At 40.0% G+C, this 13,808-nt stretch overlaps 1 protein-coding gene across 1 annotated transcript in view; it reads right to left on the bottom strand.

Annotated features, from left to right (window-relative positions):
• LOC124774968 (E3 ubiquitin-protein ligase SMURF1) overlaps nt 1–13,808 on the bottom strand; it is a 167,819-nt gene that overhangs the window by 67,973 nt on the left and 86,038 nt on the right. Inside the window, exons 7-8 of the mRNA XM_047249693.1 lie at nt 11,870–12,069; nt 1,287–1,527 (exon numbers count right to left, since the gene is read on the bottom strand). Of these exons, the coding sequence (XP_047105649.1) occupies nt 1,287–1,527; nt 11,870–12,069 (441 nt within the window). The remainder of the gene's footprint in view (nt 1–1,286; nt 1,528–11,869; nt 12,070–13,808) is intronic.

The raw sequence follows: 13,808 nt of genomic DNA, 5'->3' as shown, positions 1-13,808 counted from the left end.
TTCTAGGTTGAAACATATTCCAGTTTCTGCATTTCATAGTTTCCTGTTTAAAACATATCTGCCTTTCAAAGCTAAGAAATTAATGTTGTCGCCTGAACACAGAAGTCTGTCATTTCATTAGAAGAAGCCTACATCGGGAATTTCTGCACTTGTTAGGTGATGTCTGAAACTTCACAGATGAAGTTCCTGGCAAACCAGTCAGTTGAGGAGAAGCACAAAATCACTGTAACAGTTACCATCCAATACTAAGTGCTGTCAGCAGAATTCTGTTGCGTGCACACACCACAAGAGTGACCAGTAATGTGTGGGTGTGGGTGAGGGTGTGGGTGTGGGTGGCGTTCACTTTCATGTTTGAACATAAATAGTTTGATACTGCCACGAAAGTAGGCACAGTAGACAAAGAACGTAAACACAGACATGCGCGCGCACGCGCGCACGCACCCACGCACGCCCCCCCCCCCCCCCCCCGACACACACACACACACACACACACACACACACACACACACGTTATTTCCAATATTTAATCCCAATTAATCTGTCCCACATACATATTAAAATTGTGTGTTTGTGCACAATACAGTAAATTCTTTAACTTTTCCATGCATTTAATTCGTATGCACATTTAGTATGAGAGCAACAGGGCACTTGTTTTATATGCACTACTGACAGTACCAAAAAATTAAGAGTCTGCATAAAACTGAATTGTTAAAAAATGAAAGTAACGAGTAGAAATTACAGAAAACAGAACAATGAACAACTGCCTTTAGGAGAAGGAAAAGAAAACAATTATCCTAACCCAGTCTTTGATTAATTTGGGAAGTTTCAGGTAACGTTTAACAGATAATTAGTGTTTCCACAGCATTATGCTGAAATATTTCATTTCATGCCACACTATTTCTGAAATCAATTTTTTTAAAGTTTGCCTCTTTCTTTTCAATCATTGCATGCCCTCTTTGTACAGAGGTCATTTGACATAGCACACTAGTTCAGCATCCTCAAATAGACTATGATGGCATTTATATGGAATGATTTAAGGAAACAACAGGACATTTTGAGCTATATTACAAGCTACCACTATTTCTCAACATGAATATATAAGCTCCCATTCTGACTGAGTTTATAAAGATCTCTCATTTGATTTACACAGTTTACCTGACACAAACATAAGAGGGAACATGATCAAACTGAACCAAGAATAACAAAAGAATCAAATGTTTCATTAATAACTGGAGAGTTGCAGCATCAAAAACAATAATCAAGATCACCACTGCAGAAAAACTTACTTAATGAGATTTGAGATTACTGCACCAGACAGCCGTGGATCAGTGAACTGAGTGGTGCGGTTATTGTGATCTACAAAATAAATACGTCCAGAACTAGTTTGCCTCATTTCCCATCCTGGTGGTAAAGGACCGAGATCTGAGCTTACAGTCAGGTCTCGTGGAATGCGTGGGTCATGCCATGTACTTATTCCAGATGGAACATGGTAGAAATACACCTGCCCTTGCTGCGTTGTTCGTAATTCTGAAAATTAATGTAATTAGTTTTTAACCAAGTTGCCACCTCGCTGCAATGAAAGTACATATTCTATTTCTAAAGCAGTAATTTAGTTGCATCACAGGATATACATTCTTTATTTAATACATCAAATTTAGACTCAAGATAATGATTATGTTTCATGTCCAAAATTATGCAAATACCAAATCACTCCAAAATAAATATTAAAACATTACTGATAAAAGCAATATAAAATTTATACAATCAATAAGTATCACTGTGTAGCAGAAGTTGGTGTTAATAAGAAAGAGCAAAGTGGTATATGGTTCATACACTTGGTATAACAATAGTTTAAATATCATTCTTCACTGTGGTGAAGTAACTTTTTAAAAAATGAAGTTATTCCAAATTTTGATCAATATATTTGTTTCATTGCTTATTTTTCTAGTGATGCTATTAAGCAGCACAGAACACAAATGAGAGGCTAAGTTAATGTTTCTCGCTTGTATGTATAACACTTGCATGCAGTCTCCTACCCTGCTAAGTAGGTTCCTTTTCAGAACCTAATATTATTGGTAGTTCAGTAATGTTTCTCACATACATTTGCTATCACAGAGAACATATTTAATACCAGCTAAGGCTTCATTGGCCTTTCCACATAGCAGTAACATATTACAGTGTTGCAATGAGAAACCAATAGTGCTGATTTGTTGCCATACTGCAGAACACAAAGTGTTCTGTGTCAGCAGAGTGATGTGTAGCATACTGGATGCCCAGATGTTTCATTTTATGAGGCTATCCAAGTGCTCAACAGGACAAACCACTTTTATGCTTGGGGAGCATAGCCTAGCCCCCCCCCCCCCCCCCCCACACACACACACATTACTTCATTACTTGTAGCTTTATATATCAGCTTCAAGGTGAAATGACCATCATTTCATTAAAGTCATAGTTATTGTGATGTTTCAGATATAAGCATGAAATTCAAAAACGTTGCAATGGAAACTTAATAAAAGTCCTCAATCTTTCCTCTCCCACATCCACACCGGCTGTTCAGAGCATCCTCCTACAGGCCAACCGCAAATTAGAACAGCATGCCACCCTTCACCTCGAAAAACTATCCAATCTCCTGGTTTCCCACCTCCGGAAAGGCAACTCACTCACCCTTCACAACCTTTCCAGCAAACCTCAACCTCCTCTCATTGCACACAAACCCAGTCCCTCCCATCTACTCAACCTCCCACTTCCAGCTCCACTCCCTCCAAAACCTCAAAATTCCAATCAACACAATCCGGAACCACAACACCCTAATTCAGTAGTTAACCTTTCCTCCAAACCTCTCTCCCAGTCCGAAACCTCTGTCCTATTCAAAGGCCTCACCTTCAGCCCCACTCACAGATTCAACTAAACAGCCCTCGTCAAAGATTTACTGTCCTACACTCGTACTCTCTGCTGGAAGTATCACTTTGCCACGAAGAAAAATGATCCTAATCCTACTCCTAATGATCCAACTACCCAAGACACTATCCAAATTGAACCCTGCCTGGAACAGTTCCGTCCTCTGTCACAGGGGGACCCACCTCCTCTTCCTCAAAATCACCCTCTCCAAACCTTCCAGGAATTTCTGACTTCCAGCCTTGCCTCTCAATCCTTCTCAAAAAACCTTAATCCTACTCCCAACATCACCACTGCTGAAGCCCAGGCTATCCGTGATCTGAAGGCTGACTGGTCCATCGTCATTCTTCCGGTGGACAAGGGTTCCACGACCGTGGTACTTGATCGTCAGGAGTATGTGGCTGAGGGACTGCGTCAGCTTTCAGACAACACCACATACAAAGTTTGCCAAGGTAATCCCATTCCTGATGTCCAGGCGGAGCTTCAAGGAATCCTCAGAACCTTAGGCCCCCTACAAAACCTTTCACCTGACTCCATCAACCTCCTGACCCCACCGACACCCTGCACCCCTACCTTCTACCTTCTTCCTAAAATTCACAAACCCAATCATCCCGGCCGCCCCATCGTAGCTGGTTACCAAGCCCCCACAGAACGTATCTCTGCCTACGCAGATCAACACCTTCAACCCATTACATGCAGTCTCCAATCCTTCATCAAAGACACCAACCACTTTCTCGAACGCCTGGAATCCTTACCCAATCCGTTACCCCCAGAAACCATCCTTGTAACCATTGATGCCACTTCCTTATACACAAATATCCCGCACGTCCAGGGCCTCGTTGCGATGGAGCACTTCCTTTCACGCCGATCACCTGCCACCCTACCTAAAACCTCTTTCCTCAATACCTTAGCCACCTTCATTCTGACCCACAACTTCTTCACTTTTGAAGGCCAGACATACCAACAATTAAAGGGAACAGCCATGGGTACCAGGATGGCCCCCTCGTATGCCAACCTATTCAAGGGTCGCTTAGAGGAAGCATTCTTGGTTACCCAAGCCTGCCAACCCAAAGTTTGGTACAGATTTATTGAAGACATCTTCATGATCTGGAATCACAGTGAAGAAGAACTCCAGATTTTCCTCTCCAACCTCAACTCCTTTGGTTCCATCAGATTCACCTGGTCCTACTCCAAATCCCATGCCACTTTCCTTGATGTTGACCTCCACCTGTCCAATGGCCAGCTTCACACGTCCATCCACATCAAACCCACCAACAAGCAACAGTGCCTCCATTATGACAGCTGCCACCCATTCCACATCAAACGGCCCCTTCATGGCAAACGAATCTGCTCCAGTCCGGAATCCCTGAACCATTACACCAACAACCTGACAACAGCTTTCGCATCCCGCAACTACCCTCCCGACCTGGTACAGAAGCAAATAACCAGAGCCACTTCCTCATCCTCTCAAACCCAGAACCTCCCACAGAAGAAACACAAAAGTGCCCCACTTGTGACAGGATACTTTCCAGGACTGGATCAGACTCTGAATGTGGCTCTCCAGCAGGGATACGACTTCCTCAAATCCTGCCCTGAAATGAGATCCATCCTTCATGAAATCCTCCCCACTCCACCAAGAGTGTCTTTCCGCCGTCCACCTAACCTTCGTAACCTGTTAGTTCATCCCTATGAAATCCCCAAACCACCTTCCCTACCCTCTGGCTCCTATCCTTGTAACCGCCCCCAGTGTAAAACCTGTCCCATGCACCCTCCTACTACCACCTACTCCAGTCCTGTAACCCGGAAGGTGTACACGATCAAAGGCAGAGCCACATGTGAAAGCACCCACGTGATTTACCAACTGACCTGCCTACACTGTGATGCATTCTATGAGGGAATGACCAGCAACGAACTGTCCATTTGCATGAATGGACACAGGCAGACAGTGTTTGTTGGTAATGAGGATCACCCTGTGGCTAAACATGCCTTCGTGCACGGCCAGCACATCTTGGCACAGTGTTACACCGTCCGGGTTATCTGGATACTTCCCACCAACACCAACCTATCCGAACTCTGGAGATGGAAACTTGCTCTTCAATATATCCTCTCTTCCTGTTACCCACCAGGCCTCAATCTCCGCTAATTTCAAGTTGCCGCCACTCACACCTCACCTGTCATTCAACATCATCTTTGCCTCTGCACTTCCGCCTCGAGTGACATCTCTGCCCAAACTCTTTGTCTTTAAATATGTCTGCTTGTGTCTGTATATGTGTGGATGGATATGTGTGTGTGTGCGAGTGTATACCCATCTTTTTTTCCCCCTAAGGTAAGTCTTTCCGCTCCTGGGATTGGAATGACTCCTTACCCTCTCCCTTAAAGCCCACTTCCTTTCGTCTTCCCCTCTCCTTCCCTCTTTCCTGATGAGGCAACAGTTTGTTGCGAAAGCTTGAATTTTGTGTGTATGTTTGTGTGTCTATCGACCTGCCAGCGCTTTCGTTCGGTAAGTCACCTCATCTTTGTTTATATATATATAATTCCACATGGGAAAAATATACCTAAAAACAAAGATGTGACTTACCGAACGAAAGCGCTGGCAGGTCGATAGACACACAAACAAACACAAACATACACACAAAATTCAAGCTTTCGCAACAAACTGTTGCCTCCTCAGGAAAGAGGGAAGGAGAGGGAAAGATGAAAGGAAGTGGGTTTTAAGGGAGAGGGTAAGGAGTCATTCAAATCCCGGGAGCGGAAAGACTTACCTTAGGGGGAAAAAAGGACAGGTATACACTAGCACACACACTCATATCCATCCGCACATACACAGACACAAGCAGACATTTGTAAAGGCCTGGTCGTTGTGGGGGTGTTGTGAGGGTGACATGGTATTAGAACATGGAAAGTGTAACATGAGGTTGAAATGGAAATGAAAATAACTGGAGAAAGTAACTGGAGATCTGTTGTGAAAAAAGGCGAAAAAGTGTTGGATAAAGCTGGGCTATGTTGATCCTGTGGTGAACTTGGGTTGGTAGACAACGATGTGCACAAAGGTTAGGTGGTTGTGTTGCCACCAAAACACGTTAAAGGATGGAGAGATTTGGGAAAATTTCGAAAAAACAGCGTGTAAATGTATTAAAAAAGAGAGGTTTTGTGGTGGCAGATTATGAAAATGAGGCTAACAATTGTCTGGCGAAGAAATAATGACGTTAAAACCTGTGGGAAGCGGCTAAAAATTATCAGTGATGTAGGAAAAACGGAAATGGAAATAAAGCGAAAGTTATCAGAACTAGACGAAATGGTTGTTTAATAGGTTAAGGAACTGTTTGTGGACTAGAAACGGTGGATTTTATAGCAGCGGTAGTGTTGAAAGTGGAAAAAAAAATTTTTTGGTTATGGTTTGGAAGTGGGTGACATATTATTGAGTATATATAGGCGGGATAAAATTGTATAGTAGATTACGGTAAAAAGGAGAAGGTGAATACAAAGTGAAATTACTGGCAAAAACAAAAACAGAAAATAAGACGACAGAAAAGATTTCGAAATGCAACAGTGACAATAACAAACGTAATTGTTGGGTTCAAATTAATGATATGAATGAATAGAGGGAAACATTCCACATGGGAAAAATATACCTAAAAACAAAGATGATGTGACTTAGCAAACCTACATCCTTTCGTCTTTCCCTCTCCTTCCCTCTTTCCTGATGAGGCAACAGTTTGTTGCGAAAGCTTGAATTTTGTTTGTATGTTTGTGTGTCTTTCGACCTGCCAGCGCTTTCGTTCGGTAAGTCACCTCATCTTTGTTTATATATATATATATATATATATATATATATATAGGGAAGCATTCCAAGTGGGAAAAATTTATACATATATATAAAAACAAAGATGATGTGACCTACCAAATGAAAGTGCTGGCAGGTCGACAGACACACAAACAAGCACAAACACACACACAAAATTCAAGCTTTCGCAACAAACTGTTGCCTCATCAGGAAAGAAGGAAGGAGAGGGAAAGACGAAAGGATGTGGGTTTTAAGGGAGAGGGTAAGGCGTCATTCCAATCCCGCGAGCGGAAAGACTTACCTTAGGGGGAAAAAAGGACGGGTATACTCTCGCACACACACACACATATCCATCCACACATATACAGACACAAGCAGACATGTATATCTTTAACATATATATATCTCTTTAACATATCAAAAGATAATTAAGGTGAAGACAGTCACCACTTCTCACTGAAGGGGGACGTGAACAAAAATATGGTAGATTATTCGATGCAAATTATATTTTTATTTCTCAGGTGAAGACAGGAGGAAATCCTTTAGTAATTTTCAGCGCCAGCTGTTCACTATTTAAAATGGAAAGGGTTATGATAGTCCACTAAAATTGCAACAGAATTAGAGATTTATTTTTGTCTGAAATATTAACCTTTTCTCACTAAGAATCATCATTAATCATGAGTAACCGCTACATTTCTCTTGTTGACAGGTTTAAGTTTGCTTCTTTTGCTAAAACACTGTATAATTAGCACAAACTCACCTTGCAGTAGCTGCTGCAACAGAATACTGAAATGGAATGTCTTACTAAACAGGCAACTGGTGACCAGGGAGGTCAGTACCTTACAGAAAACCTCAATGTGTCAGTTTACAGTAATGTAAGAGAAGAAACTTTATATTTCTCATACTAGAAAATTCACTTTTCACTAGCTGTTGATGACTTTAAAAAAATTACAGTACTTGTTTGAAAAATAAAAATAAAAACTATAGCTTCTGCTATAGTGCCATAAATAAGAAAGTTCCGTATGTTAACCACATGGAAAACTACTCTCCTCGGTATGCTATCATTTGCCAAAATCTCATTTTGATAACTAACAGTTCATGAGAAATGAAAGGTATTACTGAATGTTTCATTCTCAAGCATGTTGAGTTGGAAGTGAACATGCTACACAAAATCAATTTTCTCGAGACTGCGGGCAGATATTGATCCCCTTTCAAATTTAAAGAAAAATTTAAAATGTAAGCTATATTTCATACACTGCAATTTATGGTCTAATATGCACCACAGCAACCCCTATTTTTCATTGTAATGTTTTCAAATTTTGTGATTATAATTGAAATATCACAATAACTATGTCCATTAATGAAACGGTGAGCATTTCACCATGAAGCCAACATATAAACCTTCAAGTAACGGAGATTTTTTTTTTTTTTTACCAAATAGATTCTGTAAAATTATTTGAGAACGATTGCATGGTGTGCATATCAATTCTGACAGCGCAGGGACCTGCCAACTCTGGCCTGCTCTGTATGAAGACCAAAATGCATGCTGGCAGCCTTCTGTGTAAAAGGTACTCGTCCCGGAATGAGCTTCTACATAATTAACTGAATGCTGATAAGATAAATTACAAAAATAAAAATAAAACAATATAATGGTGACAAATAATGTAAACAAGTACCAAATTACAGTAAATGGCTATTGTACGAAACTTGTGCACAATACAAACTTACACGCCACAAGGGAGACTTCCACCTTACGTAACTTAGAATATGAGAGCTTGCTGTGTTGTAGTATAGCTTGTTTTAATGAAACAATTATCCTCAAGTAAGTTGTTACGTGTTATAACAACATTTGCGACAAGAAAGATTACAGTGTGAACATCTGTGTTTGGTTTGAGCACACACAAACATTTCCAAGGATATTTTCAGTATAGATAATGATGTTTTGAATAGCTGGGACGAATGTTTCAAGCCACATAAATGGTTACTGAGAAACTCCTTAATGCGAGTTTTAATATGTTGATGATTTCCAGCAAGTAACACCAGATATAGAGCACCTAACAAAATAATTTAAGCTGTGGGCTTGCAGCCCAGCTTAGATATATTTTGGCAGTTTTCTTTAGAAATACTGCAAGACAGGATGTCTCTGTGTGTAAAAGGAACTAAGGTATTTCCGATTCAGAAAGCTGAGAGGGTTGATGTTTTACTGAATGTGCTCTGATATTTAATTTATGGTCATGGCACTTAGCGCCTGCAGCAGGTACACCAGCAGCTAAGCTGGGCCTCGCCAAGGAGGGATAGCCAGCAGGCACAGACACTTTTTCCCTTGTGCACAATGCAGCTCTTGCCAAGAGTGACTGAGGTGGAAATTTCACCAAATCAAACTCAAAAATATTTAATTCACACACAACAACATGTAAAACTATGTCACCTTATTTCTAAACTCTCACACCCTTATTTATTATTGAAAATGTGTATATTATTTAAGTCTCAAGATTGCAATATAGTATTATTGTCAACAAAGTTTTATGAAAAGCGGTTCATTTTAGATATGTAGTGTTTGATTCATTTTGATCTGCATTTGGGTAAGATTTTTTATGAACATTTTTTATTAATGTAGGCCAACTGGTAATTCTTTTTAAGTAGGCAAATGTGGTGGCCACATTGATCCAGCTTTAAAAAAAAAAAAACTACCCCATTGAGCGGTTCATAACAAAGGTAAAGTTCTGGGTGTGGATGAACAGTTCTACATCGAAAGGCTGCTTGGAGTGCATAACACTTCTTCACAGTGAAACACTGGTAGTTACAAGTGACCCCAGGATTGGCCTGCATATGGATGGTACAAAATGATGTCCCAACTCAGGCAGGAAACAACCAAAAGTTAGAAAATTTCATTTAAAAAGAAATCAGGAAGGGGCCTCTAAAATCCCATTTGTACAGTGTGGTAAGGATGTAATAATGCCATGACTGTCACACTGAAAGTAACATTACATGGTTTCCGATTTTGTGTAGTGAAGGACACATTCTTATCCTCCACATGCTAGCATGAAGTGTGCCACGAAGTGTTCTGTAATAACATTAGAGGCAGAATATATACTGCTACGCAAAAGGATAATGGAAAAACCAGCTGTTAGCTGGTGACTATAGATACGATGCAACTTGGACCACCCATGTGAGCAGTCGCAATATTCCTTCAACTGGTGTTTTATATGGTAGTGTATCCATGATTGGGTAAAATGCGGGAGGCTCTTGATAACTGGCAAATGTTCACTTGCAAAGAAATCATCATGTACCCTTCATTGGATTTAAAGGATAAGACAGGGTTCAGACAGAGATTGATACCAATATGCACACTAGATACCACACTAAAATGAGTTGGTGTGTCACTACTTAGTAAACATAAGTCAAGGTCTCTCATCACTTGTTGTGTTAGAGTACCTCATCAGATGTTCTATTACTGCCCCACCATGGGTTGTGGACACTGAAACCACCCACAAAGAGAAAAAGTGAAGGTATACAATGGATCATGTCAGCTATCTCCTGATATGTCAGCTCCCTGTCTGATGGGGGAGGTAGACATGGCAGAGAATAAAATCAGTAATCCGTAAGGAACAGCCACAGCCTCTAACGCTGTATTATGTGGGAAGTGATAATTAAAAATGCCCGCAAGTAACAAAGTGCAGTCACCACCTGATGCCCTCAAAGGGTCAATTCTGTTTTTCAAATAGGTACAGTGGTTATGTAAGGTAGGGTATATGTGTTGGGGGAACTAATTTCCTGAAGATCTGTATATGTTCTGGGTAAAAAGAAAGCAGGTGTCAGAATTCCACTAACTGGTAAAAATAAACATTCCAGTTTTACTGTATGTAGTATGTAGGGGCAATCAGGATGGTGGCAAGGAAGTGAGAAGGTGGGTCATATTTCAGCCTCTGCATGCACCACCTGCTGAGTAGGAACAATGTCACAGTGCACAACGTCAGTCTTGTGGGGTAGGGGCTTACAATACAGCTGAGGCCTCCTTGTACTGGAGCCACTTTTTTTCCTTGTCTTTTCTTCTCTGCTCTCTGGCTGGAGGTTATTTGGTTGTGTATCAGGAAGGAAAGAAGAATTGACTGTCTTGCAGTTCAAAGTTCATATATCAGTGGCTGTTTTGGGCCACAAGGTATCATCAGTCTACTGAGAAGATCCAGAGAGAGATGACATGCTCCTAAATTTAATGAACTGTTTACTGAAAAAGTAGAACACAGACGACAAACAATAATCAACCACAATGTAGGACAAAAAGTGTGTCACTATTTTCTTACTGACTGTGTATATTTATGAAAGAAAAAAAAAATCAGCAATTCTGTTAAATTTTTTTGAGACATCAGTCTTCTGACTGGTTTGATTTGGGCCACTGTGACTTATCCTGTGGAACCTATTCAGCTCGGAGTTACACTTACACCCTGCACATTCTCAATTATTTGTTGGATATATTCTAGTCTCTGTCTTCCACTAAACTCTTCTGCTCTGTTTATTATCATGTTTTACCACAAGTTCTATCATCTTGTCCTGTCTTCTTGTCAGTGTTTTCCATATGTCCCTTCCTTCACCAATTCTGCTTAGAATCATCTCATTCCTTCTTTTTATCAGTCCACCTAGTTTTCAACATCCTTCTATAGCACCACATCCACACATCGATCTGCTATAGGTGATCAATTCCCTTTCCCTTACTTTACATTTTGCTCCAGCGAAGAATTTCCGTTATTGTTATACAATACTCTGATAAACTGTGACCAATACTGTATCCCTTATATCTTCCGTATTAATTCCAATTTCTTCTTGTCTCATATCATCATTTCCACTCCTCTTTTGCACTGTGTCACCCATTTCCTCAAAGTTTGGTAGCCACACTTACATAGCATATGTCGATAGGACCAGGGCACGATGTACAAGACTGTAATAAGCACAAAACACATGCTGCACAGCCACATACCTCTTCTTGTATTTTTAAAATGCCTTCACGGCAACAGCGTGTCATTCACCAGTCCACAATGACATCTCAACTGATCATCATCAATATCTGGGTCAATGGCAAAGGTTTATTGTGCAGATGGCACCACCCATTTTCTGATATCTAATACAACATGTTATTTCCACAGTTCCCAAACCGTCCTTTTCACTGTCAGACCTGTTACTAGTTTTTCCACTTACCATATCCTGGTGGCAAGTCTCCCGGCTGACTAATATTGTGAGAACCACGACCAGCCTGTTGCAACATCAATGAATTTCTCTGCCGTGCAGATCGTCGACGATGAGCAGCTGCTTGAGCCTGACTGCCTGAAGAATTTTCACGTTCACGTCTACTGCCAGCAGCCGGCAGCTCTGTTCTTGAAGGCCGATTTTCAGCTTCACTGTGAATTAAAGACGCCATTTCATACAAAACTAGGTATCATTCAAAGCTCATCCTTTTAATACATTAAAATTTATTTTGAATGAAAATGGAAAAACTTACTTAACATAAATATAGTACTAATTCTTCACAGGAGAACAACATAACATGGTTCTATGAACTTACCATTTTAATGCACTTCTCAGTAGAACAATTCGTATTTAAAGTTGAAAAAGAAACAAACTGTTTTGTTCTACTACTATATATCGAGCAAGTTTTCGGCTTACTGGGCCATTCTACATCCTTGGTGTAATGTTGGAAAGCAAATGTAGCTCATCTGTACATGAGATCATGAGTAGAACAGTTATGCAACTACTACTCAAGTGTATGAGATTCTGACCAGGTTGAATTAAACTAAGACAATGAAGCAATTCAGAGTCGTGTTGCTAGCTTTATCATCAGTAGGTTTGCTTAACACACGAGTGTTACAGAAATGCTCCGTGAGGTCTAATGGCAATCACTGGAGGGAAGACTACATTCTTTTCCCAAAACATTATTGGCAAAGTTTAGAGAACCAACACTTAAGACTGACTGCACACATTTCTATTGCCAACAACATACGTCTCACGTTAAGAACTGGAAAAGACGAGATAAGAAAAATTACAGTTTGTACAGAAGCATATAGTCAGTCTTTTTGCTGTCACTCCATTTGCGATTGGAACAGGAAAGGGAATGGCTAGCAATGGTACAAGGTACCTTCCACTAAGCACCATATGGTGGCTTGCAGAGCACGTAAGTAAGTGTAGTTGTAGATACTGAGGATCCTGCAGATGGACCAATAAGCCAAAAATTGGTTCGACATGAATATTTGTAGAACAAAATGCAGTTTGTTTTTCATCCTCAAAAACACTTGTCATTTTTAATTACACTTCACTTCATATAATTTCTAATGTAACTGAGAGCTCAGTAACAGTAATTCCATATTGATGAGTATTTTCTAATTGGATATGTAGTATTTTGCTGGTACTGTTACATATACATTTATTTGGTTAAGTAATGTTGGTGTGGTCAGCTTTTTTTTTTTTTTTTTTTTTTTTTTTTTTTTTTTTTTTTTTTTTTTTTTTTTTAGAAAGAAAGAAAGAGGAAACTAGCAATAGCTTATTCTGCAATAAGTAACCCAGTGGCATGTGGTGTTAGCACTTGCAAGCTATATCTAAATCACAAAAACCTATCTCTGAAGACATACTTGTAACTGAATTTACAACTCTGTAGATTTATTGCAAATTGTAGTTGATACATACACTTTGAAGTACTGTAATAAAAAGTTATTTGTAAAGGAATTTGGTTGATACTTAATTTAATATTAGAATCTGGCCAAATAACAGGTAGGTAACTTTCAGGGAACAGTCTATTTCAAACTGCCTAGTGATATGCACTCAGGTAATGGCTGGTTTGCTTAAGCTGTTTTGAAGTAGTGCTATTTCACAGTCACAATTTGTGCCATGCCAGGAGAGGATGACATATACCATACGGAATCTCTCTAAGAAATAAATTAAAGAAAAATGCTCCCAGATGAACAAGTTTTTATTCACAGATTACACAGGTCATTCACTGTAGAGGTTCATAGACCTAGGTTGCTATCTGTGTGGACAAATGGTTTTTGACAAAGATATCAGTATCTTTTCTAACATCTTTAGCAGCACTGCAGTCATGCAATTACATGTCAGAAGGATCATAGCAATGTTAGATATTTATCTTGGG

The sequence above is a fragment of the Schistocerca piceifrons genome, chromosome 2 (assembly GCF_021461385.2).
Source record: "Schistocerca piceifrons isolate TAMUIC-IGC-003096 chromosome 2, iqSchPice1.1, whole genome shotgun sequence".
Lineage (NCBI taxonomy): Eukaryota > Metazoa > Arthropoda > Insecta > Orthoptera > Acrididae > Schistocerca > Schistocerca piceifrons.
This window is presented reverse-complemented; position numbering and strand designations above follow the sequence as displayed.